The following is a 19,512-nucleotide window of genomic DNA, read 5'->3' as shown; positions in this document are numbered from 1 at the left end:
TAGTCTTACATTTTCACTTTCAGAGGTACCCAAGGATACTCATTATCAAGACTTCAGGGGGTTTTAGAGTGTATACTCAGGTTATTTCTCAGCTTTTCACACTGTTAAAAGGGTTGAGCTCTCTTAAAGTGTGAGTCCACTATCACTAACCCAAACTTTCTGACTCTTGTTTTCTTTGTCCTTGTGAATTTAGGTCTTTAAAAAATTCTTCTACTATTATTTTAGTGTTGTTTCAATAGGGAGCAAAAGAAAAAATATATATATTCAAGCAGCTATCCCTGAAGTTATATTGACTCATATTTCCTGTTACTCTCGCCTGCCTTCTTTGGGATACTACCCTTCTTCTGCCTTCTCAGCTTGTCCTAGCACCCTGGCATTTGACTTTTTCCACTTACCTTCACTGGACATTATATGGAAAGGTTAAAAAAATTTAAGGTGTTTATTGTTCTCTTATGATCAAAAACAAGTTTAACCGTTTTGTATCTGTCTCACTCTATGCCTAAACCCATATTCAAATAAGCTGCATTTTGCTTCTGTGTGACAACTACCAATATGGCATTTTGTAGTTTACAAAATATTTTCACATATGGCATCACATTTTATCCTTAAAAACCCCACTGCAAAGATAGGTCATTTTATACACAAGATAGAAAACAAATGGTTAAACAGTTGGTCTGAAATTTGTTCTCTTTTGCAGGGGAAAGGAGGATGCCTCAGGAAAGAAAAAAGGTAACTTGGTCAAATTTCTTTATAAACATGCTAATGACAGATTTCCTGGAAATAAATTACTAGTATTTGCTAGCCAGAGAATCCTTTTTTGGGGGTGGGGAGGAGGTGGTATATGACTAAATTACAGAAATTTTTTTCCTCACAGTTCTGAAAGTTAGAAGTCCATGATCAAGCTGTTGGCAGAAGAATCCTTATTTATAGACTGCTTATAGCTGAATGTACGTGGTTGGTCTAGGACTGCTTATGGTAAATAATCCTGGAATCTAGGGATTTATAGGGTATAAATCCATAATCCCTGGGAAATGTAACTATCTGGGCACAAAATTAAGGTGTTTCATGACCAAAGTGACTTTCTTTTCTGTAAGTAATGTTGAAACCTTTTATGTTAACCGTGGCCAGAGTGGGAACCTGGGAGGTTGTACTATAGTCCCAGAACTCTTGCTGCTTTGCTATGTCACATGGTCATCTGCATACATGAAGTTACAGTTGACCCTTGAATGGTGGAGGGGTTAGGAAATAAATTTTGTGAGGAAATAAATTTTCTGTAATTTTGCAGTCCAAAATCCAAGTATAACTTATAGTTGGCTTTCCACATACACGGTTTCTCCATATGCATGGTTCTGAATCTGTGAATTCCATCAATTGCAGCTTATTTATTATTCTAGTATGTAATGCTGAAAAAATTTGTATGAAAGTCAACCCATGCAATTCAAATCCATGTTGTTCAGGGGTCAACTAAAGCTTGATACTACTAAGATCTCTGATTTTAATGAGTGTGATTTGACGATCCAATCCTTTAGACTCTTTGTACCATGTGATACAGTCCAGTGAGATGTAAAAACAAAATGAAACACAGTAAAACCTGGGTTGCAGAATCAGAAACATACTTGCCTGCAGGTTCTATCACTGACCAACTGTTTGACTTTGGGCAAGTTACAACGGTTCAAGCCTATTTCCTTACCTATGCAATACTTCTTACATAAGATGCAAACTATCTTAATAACAAATATAACAGAACAATAGATAAAGATGACATAATACAGCAGGACATTTAGAAACAACCTTAAACGTTGGAGGAAAATAAAGTATTGCTTACTTTTTTCTTGTAATGCCTGCAGTTTATTCAGTTCCTCATTCTCTTCATCACTCTCTTCACTGCTTGTGCTGCTGACATCCAAAACTATATCCCTTTTGGGATCTACTCGGAGAAAATTGCGGCATTCAAAAGTCAGGTGACCAGCTAAGTAAAACAAAGAAATATGAATGACAAAACTACAGATACATATTTTTTGCTTTGTTTGTCCACTAAGCAACAATTACAATTTAATAACATAATATTTAGCTTAAACTTTTATTCAGTGAGTGGTCATCTACTTTACCTGAATGAAAAAGAACTTTTTTTAACAGGGCTTCTATTCAATAAATATTTTTTTTTGGTTACATCTTATGGATTTTAGAATACTGAATTAATGTAAATATTCTCAACTTTGGATTTTATATTTAATTCCTTTCCCCTACCTTTTTGCTTCTCATCTTACTATTACATTACTTACTATTACATGTTTCATTACACAGCTTTCACCTAACTAAAGGTGTCATAATAACATAATTGAACATGTTTTTTGAAAGAATACTTATGATTTTAATTCTAACAATAATATTCAGTCCTTAAAGATTCTCCCTATAAGAAAATTACAACAGTTATCTACCTGGTGCATGATGCAATTAAAAAATCAAACATTATAAACCCTAGGAAATGAAACAATATCACTAATATATAAGTACCCATCACCTGCATGTTAACATTTTGCTTTATTCACTTACAATTTTTTTTAAGTGAAAGGCTTGCACATATGCACACACACATACATAAAGTTGGAGAGCTTGCACCATGCCTTGGAACCCTGCCCCAAACCCATTCCATTTTCTTTGTCTTCAGAAGTTGGTTATACTGAAGTTGGTGTCTATATTTTCAGAACATCATATTATATTATTTTTTAACATAAATTCAATTATACTTACCTATCATTCTGTAACTGTTTCTGCCATTTAATACTATGTTTTGTGATTCATCTATGCTAACATAAGTAGGTGTAATTATCTCGTTTTATCTGATGAATAATGTTCCATTGTATAAACATGTTTATCCTTTCTACTATTGATAGGATCTTAGGTTGCTTCCAGCATTTTGCTATTTTAAATAATGCTGAAATGTGTAATTAGACATGTGCACATATGCCACGGCCTCTCTAAGGCAGTAACTGAAATTTTTTTGACTAGGACTCACTAATGATAAAAAATAAAAACGCAATCAAATGTATTAATATATATGTTCATATGCAAATACACACTAACTCACAAAAATTAAAACAAAAATTACATGAAGCATTATGACATTTTATATTAAAAAATATGAATGCTGATAGAAACCACATAATTTATTTCACAACCCACTGTCGATTCACTACAACTCTGTTCTAGGATTTATTCCTAGTTCTCTCTTACTCAAGGATAAAATCTTTCGGAAGTCCTAGACTCATATGAGAGCATCTCCTAGGAAAGTACCAATCTTGGGCCTGGTCCTGAGCCTTGCCTTATTTCCTGAACTCAGTCAATACACGAAAATAGAAGTTCAAGAACCCTGGGTTCAGCAAATACCCTCAACACCTCCTAGACTTTCTGCTCTCCTTTGGTTGCTAGTTTCTAAGTATTCATGAATTCTGTATTTTCTCCTAGCATACTAATATATCATTGCATATTTTATACTAGTTTCTTGGTTGTTTATAGAAGGGTCCAGCCTGCCATACTGCTGGAAACAAATTTTCTTGGTTGTGATTTCCTTCCAAATGAATCATTCAACAACGTTCTTTTCAGTTTCCAAACATACGGAGCTTTCAGATTATGCTTTTGCTGATTTCTAAGTGTGTTACACTGTTATCAGCGAGTATCTGTATGGTATCAGTGTTTTAGTGTTTGTATGGTATCAGTGTTTTAGTATTTGCTAAGATTTCTTTTATGGCCTATCTTGTAGTAAATTTGGGGAAAAACTTGGAATGTATTTTAAAAGAATACATCACGATTTGTTGAAGAGAGGCTTTTATGTTTATTTTATTGTTCAAACCTCCATCTTACATTTTTGTGTAATAATTTCTGACAGTATAATTTTTAAGTACCTTTATCACTATATATTTGTCCATTTTTCCTTCTAAGAGTTTTTGCTATACATGTTTTGAAATTATATTAATTGGTATAGTCAGAATCATTATTTTATCTTCTTGGTTGATTAGAACTGCTCTTGCCTCAAAAGTCTAATATTTTAATTGGTCTACTAGTTGCTCTTTTGGTTATTATTAGTTGAATCATATAAAATTACCATTTTTATGAGTAAAACTGTTGAATATCAACAATATTCAACCTAATATCTATCTGCTCTTTTTCCTCCATCCCTTTACTTTGAAATTTTCTATGTAGTTTTCAGTTTTCTAAGTAGTTTCACTAATAATGGCATGTAGCTGGACTTACTTTTTTAAGTTAATTTGATAACAGACTAACTTTTCATATTAATTTCTTAGCTTGGGAAACTAGTTTCTGCCTCATTGGAGGCAGTGTAAATTCACTCCTCATACGTACAAGTGGTGTAAGCTTGGGCTGTCAATTCTGAATTATTCCTTTTCCTCTAATTATTGTTTTACAGGAAGTTGAACACAGTAAGTGAAGAGGAACTAAAAGCCTCTTGATGAAAGTGAAAGAGGAGAGTGAAAAAGTTGACTTAAAGCTCAACATTCAGAAAACTAAGATCATGGCATCTGGTCCCATCACTTCATGGCAAATAGATGGGGAAACAGTGGAAACAGTGTCAGACTTTATTTTGGGGGGCTCCAAAATCACTGCCGATGGTGACTGCAGCCATGAAATTAAAAGACGCTTACTCTTTGGAAGGAAAGTTATGACCAACCTAGATAGCATATTAAAAAGCAGAGACATTACACTGCCAACAAAGGTCTGCCTGGTCAAGGCTATGGTTTTTCCAGTGGTCATGTATGGATGTGAGAGCTGGACTGTGAAGAAAGCTAAGCCCCGAAAAATTGATGCTTTTGAACTGTGGTGTTGGAGAAGACTCTTGAGAGTCCCTTGGACCGCAGGGAGATCCAACCAGTCCTTCCTAAAGATGATCAGTCCTGGGTGTTCATTGGAAGGACTGATGCTGAAGCTGAAACTCCAATACTTTGGCCACCTCATGCGAAGAGCTGACTCAATGGAAAAGACCCTGATGCTGGGAGGGATTGGGGGCAGGAGGAGAAGGGGATGACAGAGGATGAGATGGCTGGATGGCATCACCGACTTGATGGACATGAGTCTGAGTAAACTCCGGGAGTTGGGAGTTGGTGACGGACAGGGAGGCCTGGCGTGCTGCAATTAATGGGGTCACAGAGTCGGGCACGACTGAGCAACTGAACTGAACTGAACTGAACCACAGTAAACTTTCTCATCACTTCCCCTAGACAGTAAATGAAACTTCTGTAATTCCTGCTTCACTGCTTTTTTGAGCAGTCTGGCTTTAACCAAGAGCCTCCACTCCAGCCATGCTGTGATCCTGCAGGGGTCTAAAGCTTCATTCTGTATTCCATAAAAGTCTACCCAGGAGGCCTGTGAACCTCATTGTTTTCAGCTATCATTCCCTACTCTGGCTTTGAGCTCCTTTTCCTTTCTAACATGTGGCAATTTTCCTTTTATTCTTTTGAGCTAGTTTATTTTTATTTTTGTTGTTACTATATTTTTCTCCAGTATCTCTCTCTGTTTGGAGCCAAACAAAAGACTTTCTATGTTGGTTTAGCTTGCCATTTTGATCAGAATTTCTGATGATACAATTTTTCTTTTACTTAAACTAGCTTGGCATCCAAACACCTTATACTGTCACTATTATTTAATATAAATAAACTACTTAAATAATAACCACACTGGCAGCAGTCTTTGTCTCACATCCTTTTTAGTCTTGCTTTAATGAAACTGACCCTAAACTGATAATAAGACGCACTGCTTATGAAGCTACAAAAAAATTTTCTTTTTTTTTCAATTGGGGAACCTAAGTGAGCAAACTTAGGAAATGACTCCAAAATATTGTTCTTGTGAGTTCTTTTCTAAATAGACTCTCATGAGCAGAAAAATTCTTAGATGATCAGAAAATTAAATTTTGACCACAGATATGCACAGACATTTCAAAGTTATAACATTTCAGTAGCTGATTGCAAAAAGTAATGGGGCTTATTGAGTAATAGAAAAACAGACCCCTAAATTTATATAAAAATACAAGAGGCCCTGAAGAGCCAAAAAATTCTGAAAAAGAATAGAGGTGGAAGACTCATATTTCCTGATTTCAAAACTTAGCACAAAGCTACAGAAATCAAACAGGGTGATACAGTCATAAGGAGAGTCACATAAACCAGTGAAATAGTCCAGACATAAACCCACACGTATATAGCCAATTGCTTTTTGACAAATTTGTTAAGTCTATTCAATGGGGAAAGAATAGTTTCTTCAACAGACAGTGCTAGGAGAACAGGATTTCCACATGCAAATTAATAAAGTTGAATTCCTCACCTCACATCATATGCAAAAACTGACTCAAAATGGATCGAAGACCATTACAATATAAGAGCTAAAAGCATAAAAATCTTAGAAGAAAGCATGGGGTAAGTCTTCTTTAACTTGGATTTGGCAATGGATTCTTACATGTAAAACACTAACAGCAAAACAACAAAAGATAAAACTGGTAAGTTGAATTTCATCAAAATTTAAAACATTTGTGCAAAGAAATTATGAAAGTGAAAAGACAACCTACAGAATGGAAGAGAAGATTTCCAAATTATATATTTGATAGGGTTTAGCATTTAGTATATATACAATTCCCACAACTCAAGAACAAAAAGACAACTCAAATAAAAAAAGGCCTAAGAAACTGAATAGACATTTCTCCAAAGAAGATATACAAATGGCCAATAAGACCATGAAAAGATATACAACATAATTAGTCATTCGAGAAATGCAAATGAAAATCATAAACTACCACATCTACTGAGATGGCTACAAATCAAAAAAAAATAGGAAAAAGGAAAATAAATATTGGCAAGAATGTGGAGAAACTGGAACTCTTATATTGATCTATTTCTGGTGGGAATATAAAATGATGGAGCTGCTGTGGAAAACTGGCAACTCCTCAAGCTCAACATATATGACCCAGTGTTCCACTCCTAGTGATATACCCCAATGAATTGAAAACAGGGACTCAAACAGATGTGTACACATTAATATTCATTGCTCATTGTTCACAACAGCCAAAAGGTAAAAATAACCCAAGTGTCTATCAACAGATAAATGAATTAAGAAAATGTGGTATATCTAGACAATGAACTATCATTCAGTCATAAGGAAAAATGAAGTTATGATATGTGCTACAACATGAACGAACTTTTGAATACATTAAGCTAAGTGAAATAAGTCAGACACAAAAGGACAAATATATGATTCCACTTACATGAAATATATAGAATGACCAAATTCATAGAAATAGAAAGTAGATTAGAGGTTACCAGAGTCTAGAAGAAGGGAGGAGTGGGGAGTTAGTGCTTAATGTTTATAGAGTTTCTGTTTGGTATGATGAAAAAGCTTTGTAACTGAGAGTGATGGTTGTACAATACTGGGAATGTAATTAACGCCACTGAACTGTATACTTAAAAGAAGTTAAAATGGCAAATTATGTTATATGTATTTTACCATAAATTTTTTGAATGAGGAAAAAAATACCATGGCATAATAAAAAGTCTTACAAATAACCAGAATTCAATTCCCAGTTTTCAGAGCAATCCTGAAATATATATATATATATTTACAAATATATATAATTTATACATTATATAAATATATATATATAATTAACAACAGAATAATCCTCTTGATTTTTGAAGAATAACTATGGCAAGGCATAGATCTAGAACTTACATTAGCTAATTTAATCTTTACAACAAGTCTATGGAAATAAGTACTATAATCTCATTTTACAGACAGGAAACTGAATCACAGGCTGGTTAAGTAACTTGCCCCAAGTCACACAGCTAGTTATTGCCCGCTGCGTAAAAGTTATACCTAGGTGGCAGACCAATGGTTCTGAATATTCCTAAAAATGTTTGTGTGCTCAATTGCTAAGTTACCTCTGACTCTTTGTGACCCCATGGACCATGACCTGCCTGGCTCCTCTGTCCATGGGATTTTCCAGGCAAGAATACTGGAGTGGGTTGCTATTTCCTTCTGTAGGTGATCTTCCTGACCTGGGCATATAACTTGTATCTCCTGCATTGCAGGCAGATTCTTTACCACCTAGCCACCTCTTGGGACTATGAAATCTACCTACCTCACAGGGTTGTTTTAGCAATGAAATGCAATGAATTTAACCAAGCTCTGTCTCTATCTTAGGTCCTGAGTTTTGAGAACATAAGAACTACATTATAAACTTCTGAATTCTTTTTTTTTTTAAACTTCTGAATTCTTAAACCCAGTTAATCCCCCCAAACTTCACATCCCTATCATTTCTATTCCTACCCAAAAGTATTGGCATCTGTATTCATGTAACTTCCCTGAAGTCTCACCCATACATTGCTCTTTCTGTTCCTCTGACTTAACTAACCATCACCCTTGTATCTCCCAATCGTTTTATGACAGCTGCTGAAACACACAATCCCTTGTGGACAAACTGTGCTCAGAAAGCTCCCTCTACCACTTTTTAAAGGGATAGCTGGCTCTTCCCTGAAGATGCCGCTCTACAGCTTACCTCAGTATTATTAGCACGCCCCCCGCTTCTTAACACCGCTTCCAAGGAGCAGTCCCCTAGGCTCCCCTTTGGGCTTCCCTGGTGGCTCAGATGATAAAGAATCTGCCTGCAATGTGGGAGACTCAGGTTCGATTCCTAGGTTGGGAAGATCCCCTGGAGAAGATAATGGCTACCCCAACTCCTGTAATCTTGCCTGGAGAATTCCATAGACACAGGAGCCTGGGCGGGCTACAGTCCACGGGGTCGCAGAGTCGGACACGACTGAGCGACTAACACATGCTCCCGCTCAGCCCTCCGTGGCTGTACAACACCCCCATCCACCAGAACTGCCAGAACCCGGCTCAGACTAGCTCTTTACTTTAGGCTTTCCTCCAAGTCTCACGTTAAAAGAAGTCCAAGTAGACACACTGATATTAGTAGACAAACTGGGAAATCCATTCTAGATTTTGAAGTGAATATAGCATTTATATATATAGAACTTCCTTAAGTCTTTTTTAATGTAAAAATTCAAACAAGCTTTATCATTAAGTGCATCACACATAGAGAAGACTAGAGAAGAGTATATAAAATGAATACTTACAGTTAAAAGAGAATGAAGTAAATAGCTGCATCTCTCACGTGAGGGAACAGACTGTTACCAGAACCTTGACTAATTCTCTGTGTGCCTTTCCCCCACAAACCACGTGCAGACCCCTCTACCCTCTTCCCATAACCACTAGCCTCACTTAGGTATGTCTTCTCTGCGTCTCACCATGGGCTTACTCATTATGCCACAGCTTTTCACTGTGGGCACTCCTAAACTTAAATATTAAATAAAGAAATGAAATTAAGAAGGATTGAAAGACATAAAGTATAAATAAATATAAGCAAATTTAAAAAACAGAAAAGACTTCATTGTACTCATTTCTTGCATGCGAGCACATTCGTCAGGAGTTTTTATTTATATGAAGGATATGTATACCTACATGCCCACTTTTGCTAGTTAGGAAGCTTCAACTGAGCCAGGTTTCAGTTGTTGCTTGGAGGCATGTGGTTTGGTTCTCCCAGCATGCATTTTTTTTTTTTTTTTTTAATTAGTTGGAGGCTAATCACTTCACAACATTTCAGTGGGTTTTGTCATATATTGATATGAATCAGCCATAGATTTACACGTATTCCCCATCCCGATCCCCCCTCCCACCTCCCTCTATTCTTAGACCTTCTCTTGGAGATTCATACCCCAAGTACTCTCTTAATGCATGATTTAAAAAATAAAATTTTTTTCCATACAAGAACATCTTTATTCTGTTACAAAATAACTCTGCTATGAACTAGAGTATCAACAACAATCCAGGTTCATTTGCATTTTCTCCAAACAACTTAGAAAACAGTGTAATTCCATTGTTAGAGCTGTTATCAAGGCTTTAGGAATTGTCACATTTATGTAGAGAAATGGTATTTGCTTACAGTCCATAAGTACAGATTTAAATTGCATAATTGCACATGCTGAAGTTTACTTTTCCATTCCATTTCATTAATCATAATGGAGCTGTTTAAATCAAGGTTTCACCAGACCGAATTCACCTTTATAAAGAGTTAATTCAATCAACAGGAAAACCTTTCATAAATAGTTTCCACTGCTCACCTCTTCACGTAGTATCTGCAGGGATAAGGAATAAAAGGTTAAGTATCTATATAGTTTTTTCTGGAATAGACTTTCTCCAAGCTCCTACATCTACTCCACTTGTACTTCATGACATCTTTGCTAGTCACCAGATACACAGCCACCTGTCACTGGGTCCACGGCAGGGAATAGAAGTGAGTATTTAGTGCTGACAGAGGGATTTCTGAATTTTCTGCAAACCCGAGCCAAATAACAGAGCTAAAGGACTATGCCCAAGGCCTGAAATCATGATGCTAAATCACATTGTCCAAAGAGGCAATGGTTCATTGCACAAAATGCTATTCTTTAATGTACTTACGGTAGCCACATTTTTTACAGCCTGCTCGGACACTGTCCTTGTTGCAACCTGAAATACAATTAGATAATATTTTAGAAGACATATAGATAAGTAAAAACAAACATTTCATCACATGGAAAAGCTGAGAAAACCACTTGCGATAGTATTTATTTCTTAAAAAAACCAAATCCCCCATGATCTAGAGTACTACTCAATTATTATAATTACTGGAAATCATTGGAAAAGCTAATTCATTCAAATTATTTCCTTGACAAATACTTACAGAAGATATTTTTCTCTAACACAAGAGAAATGCAGTATGATAGTCAAGAGTTTCAACATTTCAAGGATTCTCTAACACTGCAGAAGAAATTCCAGGGTACTTTGGCCTATCCCTCAAATACAAAGCAATTGACTAGATAAATATGTAAACATTCAGGTTAACAAATGTTCTTCTGTTTACCCTTAAAAGAAAAAGAAATTCTAACTTTCTTAAAGGAACTGGTGAAATTTTAGAAAGATACTTTAATTGCTATGTATTAGAAGGAACATCTCAAATCGGCACTCAAATTTTGACAAGAGAAAGGAAACTAGTCACAGACTCAGTCTGACCATGTTTATAAGTATTTGCAGTATCTCTGTATAATTAGTGGTACCTACAAGTAATGTTGAAGATACAAATAACAGATGAAATAATATTTTTTATTGTGATAAAATACATACAAAAATTTATCATCTTAACCAAGTCAAAGTGTACAATTCAGCGGTGTTAAGTACATTCACAATGTTATGCAACCATCACCACTACATGATTTCCAAAACTTTATTCGTATCATCTCAAATAGTAACTGTAACCAATAAACAATATAGTCCAGCCCCCTCTTTCTTTAGCCCCTGGTAATCTCTGTTCTGCTGTCTGTCTCTATGCATTTGCCTATTTTAGGTCTCTTATATAGGTGGAATCATACATTTATCCTTTTGCACTTGGCTTATTGTATCTAGAATTAAGGTTTCATGGTTCATCCATACTGTAGCACAAAACAGAATAGCACCCCTTTTCATGACTGAATAATATTCCACTGTGTGTGTGTATATATACTTGAAACTGATTTTAACCTCCAGTAAGGGCTCCCATCAATCAATCAGAGGGCCAGTACAGTATTACTCTATTTACTTAATGAAGGGTGTTTCACTTCCAAATCCTTCAAATGGAGATATCCCAATTTAATACGGTACCTAGTGCAATATAATATACCTAATTTTTTAAAAAAAGATCTTTTTCAAACCATTTCAGTATTATAAAGTCAAATATTAATTTCCAGTTAAAATATACATTACTGAGCTGTTCTAGTAAAAATACAGTCAGTTCTGCTACAATGCTTGATTTTAAAGACATAAATTAGTTCCAGTGCATATAAGAGGGAACACTTTGAGTACCATGTGTCCATGAAATAGACTAGGTGAATACAAAAAACTGCATCCAGTTGACTGGAGCCTTAAAACACACATGGGCACATCTCAAAACATTTCTAGTGACCTCAGTTCACCCCTTGTGTGCTGAGAGCAGCATCCATACCTATCTGGTTTTGTATTATCACCTTCCTACTATTACTTTAGAACAACTCACAAGCTGCAACTCTTCTGAATTCCACTTCCACAGCAAACTTCAGGTCTTTTAGAAGGTATAATGCCCTACTTATTTCAGTATTTATGTATCTCTTAGCAAATTAACATGTGCAGATAGGTTCCTATGATTTTTTATGTAACAGTGATGAAATTTTTGAGTGTGGTGCCCCAACCTTATTTTTCTCCCCTGAAACCTGTGGGTTTTATTGCAGAGTATAAAAACACATATGCTGCACTGTAGCAGAATTGTGAAATGAAATTGGGTTAATAATAAAATCAGGCTCTTTGTTATGAAATAACTGCATATTGAAAAAAAGGCTCAGAGAATCCAGGTCAATGTCAAGTTTGTTTCCATAGAAACCATAGACACTGAATAACACTGAACAAAACTGTGCTAAATGCCCCGTTATCTTTCTTACAGCAAACTCAAGACGCTGTAATGGACAGATTTGAAATCATCTCATCTCAGCACGTATTAAAAATTAACTCATCTTTGACAAAAGACATTGATAAAAATCATCATTCAAGTATCTTATATTTTTAGAATGAATAAAATATGAAACTTTTTCAGAGCAGTTCATCTTCTTTAATAAGGTTGTCATTTTTACACGAAAGGGAAGTATAATAAGAACTCTAAATAATTTCACATCAGCTATTTCCTCATCAGCCTTTGGTTAAATTAAGATTTCAAGTTTCATTTGTCTATAATTTTTGTGACTATCTGGCCAACTAAATGCTTCTACCTGGAACCTTGAACCTATCTTCCTGGAACCTATCTTTCTTGAACCTTCTACCTGGAGCCTATCTTCCCTTCCCTGCCTAAATTAAGAAGCCAGTTTCTGCTGTCTGGAACAAGAACTCTGTTGATACACCAGTACTTGAGATCTGTGTCAAACTGAACAGCAGGATTGTAAGGGAGGCCCTGACTCTGACAAGTTTTCCATTTCCCCACTTAGGTTCCCATGCTGTTCTCTGCTGCACTCCTCTTCAAGTTTTGAGAATAATAAACCTGCCTCCCTCAAAATGTTTCTACAATCCAAAAGCCATTAAATAATCATGACCTACAATCCAAAAGCCATCAAATAAAAACTCAGAAATCTGGCTACATAACAAAATCTGAATGGCAAAGACTACCAAAAGCAAACTCAAAATACACATAAAAAAAAATAGGAAAAAATATTTGCAATTCCTAGTACCAACAAAGGGCAGTTATCCCTACTCTATAAAACCCACCAAATCATTAAGACCAATTGCCACCAGGGAAAAAAGGGGGCAAAGAAACGGAACACGACATTCACTGAAAAGGAAATAAAGACAACTCTGAAACATGTGGACAGATGCTCAGCCTTATTCATGATAAATGAAATGTACATTAAAATCTATCCTGGATTCCATTTTCACTTATCTGGACAGCAGAAATTGAAAAGGTTGGAGACAGCGTGGCAGGGCATATACATATGTGTATCCCTGGTAGAAGTATAAACCAGTACCATCTCTATGGAAAGGAAGCAGACAAAATCATCAGAAGCACTCAAGTACATACTCCTTTGATACAGCATATCCACATTTGGGAACTAATCCTCAATTTACCTGCACAAATGCATACAGGTTTATGTACAAAGTTATTCACTGCAGCATATTTGTAACAGTAAAAGAGTGGAAGTAATCTAGTCATCAATTATGGTATAAAAGAATAAGGATGATGTTTACTTAAATGATATGCAATGACCTCTGAAAGAAAAAAGTAAACTATAGAATATTGCTTATGGTACATTGCTATTTGTATAAAAGGAAGGAAAACCCCTGCACAGTTATACATAATATACATTTTATATACATTACATTAATAGATACAGAAATGTAAAAAAAATCTCTTCAAGGATATACATTGGTTACCTGAAGAAAGCAGTCCTGGCTCCAGGGGGGAAAGGGTGGGAGACATGTCACTACAGACCTTTTATATCTCTAAAATTTAAAACATGTGAATGAGTTGCTTTCTCAAAAACCAAGCCAAGAATCCTCCCTCAAACAAACCAAACCCAACACTAAGAAGAGTTGCTATCATGCAAGTATTTGTAGACAAAAGGCAATGACTGCACTTGTAAATTCTTCAGAGAAGCTACATTGCAGATTTTCAATAAAATTTCATTAACTGAAGATTTTAGGAGCAAATTGTAGAAGTCTTTATATCTTGCATTATTATATGTTACAGAGGCTTCCTCTGAATCTAGAATTCTGCTGAGGTTGAGTGGTAGGAGTCCTTCCCCTCCCAGGGAACTTACAGGTGCGAAAAATGCTAGATTCTCCAGATTTGGGCCATGCTACATTTTGTATACAACTTAGTGCCTAGCATGGTGTAGAGTGGTTAGGAGATTCTCAACAAATTTTTGTTGCTTTGAGGTTATAAACTTAAGGAAATACTTCAACAGTTGGGAATCAGTCATTTCTACAGCTCCCAATTGCCAGCTTTGAAACTATTGTCATTAGTCTATCTGAAACATGACAGGCTCTAGAAGAAAAGGAATTAAAAGACAAAAGAAAACAAAACAATGATTGCTGGGTAGGGGGAAATGACTGAGACACAAGGAAACTTCCTGAGGTGATGGAAATATTCAGATTTTTTATGTACATATGATTCTTCAAGTTGTAGAAAAGTTTTCCTGCCACCTACATCAATAACATACATTGCCACCTGTGCCAGGTAACTCTTCACCGGGAATGGTTAATTATTAACATGAATGTAAGAATGTGAATGATAAAAGCAGTTTCAAAAGAAAGAAAACTTCACTGAGGGGCTTCCCTGGTGGCTCAGCAGTAAAGAAGCTGCGTGCAGTGCAGGAGACGCGGGTTCAATCCCTGGGATGGGAAGATCCCCTGGAGAAAGAAATGGCAGGCCACTCCAGTATTCTTGCCTGAGAAATCCCACAGACAGAGGAACCTGGGGTCACCAGAGTCGGACACGATATAGCAACTAAACCACAACTTCACTGAGTTTCAGTGTGTTAAAATGCCCTTTCCTTAATAACAACTCCGAGTCCATAATTTCACTAAGTAACAAGGTATACATTTCATTGTGTTACCTACACAATGGTTACACATACTGCCGTGGAAAAGCAGCTAAAGCAGGTGACCATAAAATAGGGGAGGCTGATTATCGTTTGTGGAAACCAACCTTGATACTTTATAGTCATACTTTGTAATAATCACTAGCAGGCCCACCCAAAAAAACGCCACGCTGTAGAAGGGGGCAGCAGAGGATGAGATGGCTTGACAGCATCACTGACTCAATGGACACGAATCTGAGCAAACTCCAGGAGACAGTGAAGGACAGGGAAGTCTGGTGTGCTGCAGTCCAAGGGGTCGCAAAGAGTCAGACATGACTGAGCGACTGAACAACAACATCTGTATGAGCATTATACCTAAAAATAAAAGCGCATTCTTGTCCTTTTTGATGATCAGAATCGTTGCAGCCCTATTTTCGTGTAATACACTATCTGGATCAATCATCCGAGAAATTACCTTCACATTTTCTGTATTTTCTAATGGCACTGGCACTGTGCTTTTACAGTGCTGTCATGCTTATTATTTCAATTTTTTCCTGGGCTTAAGCAGTTTATCTATGTCTTACCATCTAACTTAATCGCACAATTTAAGATGATTACACTTTGAAGCATTATTTTGAATTGAAAGAAGGTTAACATATCTATAACTCTGGTCTAAGTCTAAGGGAACTTCAATAAGGATTTTTTTTAAAAAATCACTTTTGTCCTCTTTCTTAAGCAGTGCATTACATTTCATTACTTGACCTAAGTTTTATGAGGACACAGGCTGTGACACTGTGTCCCCCACTGTGCCTATATCGCAGTGGTGCTCAAAACACTTGCTCAAATAATGAAACCAACAGTGGCAGCAGGTCAACTCAGGATGCAGCTGTGTGGAGCAAAGGCCACCAGGGCTGACTCAGCTTATCAGGATGCTGAGGCAATCTACTGTGAAGACTGGACTTTCTCCGCTGGCCCCTTACACGTTGATGTTCTCCAAGCTCCAGCCACAGACCTTCCCTTCACACTCTACACATTCCACCTGGGCAAAGACTTCCATTCCCCCGGCCTATTATAAGTGTGTGGATGACACCAAATTGTTCTTTGATTCTGTTTTCCTTCCTAAGCTACAGATTTTCTCTCTTAGTGTCTATTAGATATTCCCATTCCATGACTACACCTCAACACAAGACCCAACTGAACACATCATCTCGCCAAAAACTGCTTCTTCTCAGGTGTTGCCTGAAATAGCCCCACCCAACTGCCTAATAGTGAAACCCAGGTGTACCTCATTTCCAATCTTACTCACCTACCATGAATCAATCAGTGATTTGACCACCAGAAATGTATCTCCAATCTATCTACTTCTCTCCTTTTTTACTGAGACCATCTGGTGAGGCATCATCATAACTTACCAGAGTTACTCTGAACTGGTGACTCTGCCTCCAAACTAGCTCTCCTCCAATCTACTGTGCAGCCATAATGCGCTTTCCAAACATGAGTATGTTTAAAAATCCTTAAATCTCTTCCTGTGTTCCTGATGGAAACATCCAAACTCCTTCTCATGGCTTAAAACGTCCTCTATGAATGGGAAATTGCCTCGTAATTATACTAAAACATAGCAAAATGGATAATAAGCACACAGGGTCCAGAGGAACCTGACCCATCACTTCCTAGCTGTCTCAATTTACTCACTTGACTTCTCTGTCCCTCAGCATTCTGAACTGCAGAATGGACATTGTAATACCTATCTCACAGTGTGGGTGCCAATGTTAAATAAGAGAAAAACACAATGCTTGAGACAGCGTCTGACACATCTGACATGCAGCAAATGCTTAGTAAATATTAGCTACTGTTGTTCTGTCTCCAGTTAATTTCTCAGTTCTCTCTGTTTGTACTCGGAGTTCCATCCAAAGGGCACATCTTTCCTTTCGTCTTCTCACACATTTCCTCTTCCTTTGCATATCTGGTCGCTCCAGCTATAACTCCCGCTCCCACAATTCTTCAGTTCTCATCCTAAATGCCACATCCTCTGAAAGTCCTTCTGAACTCTCCAGTCTCCTATCAGATGCCCTTTCTATGTGCTCCTCAAGGCTGTGTATTTTCCCTGTCATACACCTGTCTGACTTTCTAGTACTTTCTTTTCACTGCTAAAGTGTAAGTCCTATGCGAAGAGCAACTGTATTCCTGGGGCCTAGCACAGAGCCTAGCATGCAATATGCCTTTAATGAAAATTGCCAGGTCTATGAATAAATGTATCTTTCATCTCCTACAAGATCTCAATGACCCAGATAACCATGATGGTGAGATCATTCACTTAGAGCCAGACATCCTGGAATGCAAAGTCAAGTGGGCCTTATGAAGCATCACTACAAACAAAGCTAGTGGAGGTGTTAGAATTCCAGTTGAACTATTTCAAATCCTAAAAAATGATGCTGTTAAAGTGTTGCACTCAATATGCCAGCAAATTTGGAAAATTCAGCAGTGGCCATGGGACTGAAAAAGGTCAGTTTTCATTCCAATCCCCAAAAAAGGCAATGCCAAAGAATGTTCAAAATACCACACAATTGCACTGGTCTCACACGCTAGCCAAGTAATGCTCAAAATTCTCCAAGCCAGGGTTCAATGTGCGTGAACTGAGAAATTCCAGATGGTCAAGTTGGATTTAGAAAAGGCAGAGGAACCAGAGATCAGATTGCCAACATCCATTGGATCATAGAAAAAGCAAGAGAGTTCCAGAAAAATATCTACTTCTGCTTTATTGACTACACTAAAGCCTTTGACTGTGTGGATCACAATAAACTCTGGAAAATTCTTTAAGAGATGGGAATATGAGACCACCCTATTTGCCTTCTGAGAAACCTGTATGCAGGTCAAGCAACACTTAGAACCAGACATGGAACAGACTTGTTCAAAATTGGGAAAGGAGTACGTCAAGGCTGTATATTGTCACCCTGCTTATTTAACTTACGTGCAGAGTACATTATGCAAAATGCTGGTCTAGATGAAGTGCAAGCTGGAATCAAGACTACCAGGAGAAATATCAATAATCTCAGATATGCAGATGACACCACCCTTATGGCAGAAAGCGAAGAACTCAACAGCCTCTTGATGATAGTGAAAGAGGAGAGTGAAAAAGCTGGCTTAAAACTCAACATTGAAAAAAAGAAGATCATGGTATCCGGTCCCATCACTTCCTGGCAAGTTGAGGAAACAATGGAAACAGTGACAGACTTTCTTTTCTTGGGCTCCAAAATCACTGCAGATGGTGACTGCAGCCATGAAGTTAAAAGACGCTTGCTCCTTGGAAGAAAAGCTATGACCAACCTAGCCAGTGTATTAAAAAGCAGAGACATTACTTTGCCAACAAAGATCTGTCTAGTCAAAGCTATGGTTTTTTCAGTAGTCATGTGTGGATGTGAGAGCTGGGCTATAAAGAAAGCTGAGCGCCAAAGAATTGATGCTTTTGAACTGTGGTGTTGGAGAAGACTCTAGAGAGTCCCTTGGACTCCAAGGAGAGCAAACCAGTCAATCCTAAAAGAAATCAATCCTGAATATTCGTTGGAAGGAATGAAGCTGATGCTGAAGCTCCAATACTCTGAGCACCTGATGTGAAGAACTGACACTGGAAAAGACCCTGATGCTGGGAAAGACTGAAGGAGGGAGAAGGGGATGACAGAGGATAAGATGGTTGGATGGCATCACCAACTCAATGGACATGAGTTTGAGCAAGTTCCCAGAGTTGGTGATGGACGGGAAGCCTGCATGCTGCAGTTCATGGGGTCGTAAAGAGTCGGACATGACTGAACTGACAGTGCCCTGTGTGATCCTCCCAAACTGCAGTTGGTAGAACAGTCCAACCTTCCCATACGTAACAGCTATGTGCAAAGTATAGTTCAGCAAAGGCTGCCACAGAACAAACGTGGTCAATAATACTGGCGAGGGCAGGTTAAAACAAAGTTAGGGCTTCTGAACCACAGCAATTCTGTCTTTAGTAAGTACTGTGAATCTCCAAGTTGCATGTTTGAGTAGGGGGAGGGGTGGGAGTGGGGGTGGTGGTGTTTATTTCTCAAAATAGCTCCTGCAAGGAGAACTGAAAGGAACCACAGGTATAAATCAACACATCTCCTTTTTCTTCTTCTTTTTTTTTAAACAGTTGCAGAAACTGAGGCCCAGAAGGGCAAAAAAAAAAAAAAAAAAGGGTTCAGGACCACACAGCTACTACATGTAACAGGAAGAGAGAGAAGTGGAACCCCAGAGGCTCATCTCAGCCCTGACACTTCCAGTGCAAACAATGCCTTCGGCTTCTTGGGTCCGCCAAGTGTTGCCACCTCAAATTTTACTTTCAAACCAT

General features: G+C 37.4%; 1 protein-coding gene across 4 annotated transcripts in view; it reads right to left on the bottom strand.

Annotated features, from left to right (window-relative positions):
• Positions 1-19,512, bottom strand: part of SREK1IP1 (SREK1 interacting protein 1) — a 33,910-nt gene that overhangs the window by 13,889 nt on the left and 509 nt on the right. For 3 of the 4 annotated variants that reach the window (XM_061129703.1, XM_061129702.1, XM_061129700.1), the window contains exons 2-4: positions 14,014-14,082; positions 10,513-10,560; positions 1,826-1,969 (exon numbers count right to left, since the gene is read on the bottom strand). In XM_061129703.1, the coding sequence (XP_060985686.1) occupies positions 1,826-1,969; positions 10,513-10,560; positions 14,014-14,059 (238 nt within the window). In that variant the 5' untranslated portion in view covers positions 14,060-14,082. The remainder of the gene's footprint in view (positions 1-1,825; positions 1,970-10,512; positions 10,561-14,013; positions 14,083-19,512) is intronic. The other variant, XM_061129701.1, reaches the window with a different exon arrangement.

This window comes from Dama dama, chromosome 25 (assembly GCF_033118175.1).
Source record: "Dama dama isolate Ldn47 chromosome 25, ASM3311817v1, whole genome shotgun sequence".
Lineage (NCBI taxonomy): Eukaryota > Metazoa > Chordata > Mammalia > Artiodactyla > Cervidae > Dama > Dama dama.
This window is presented reverse-complemented; position numbering and strand designations above follow the sequence as displayed.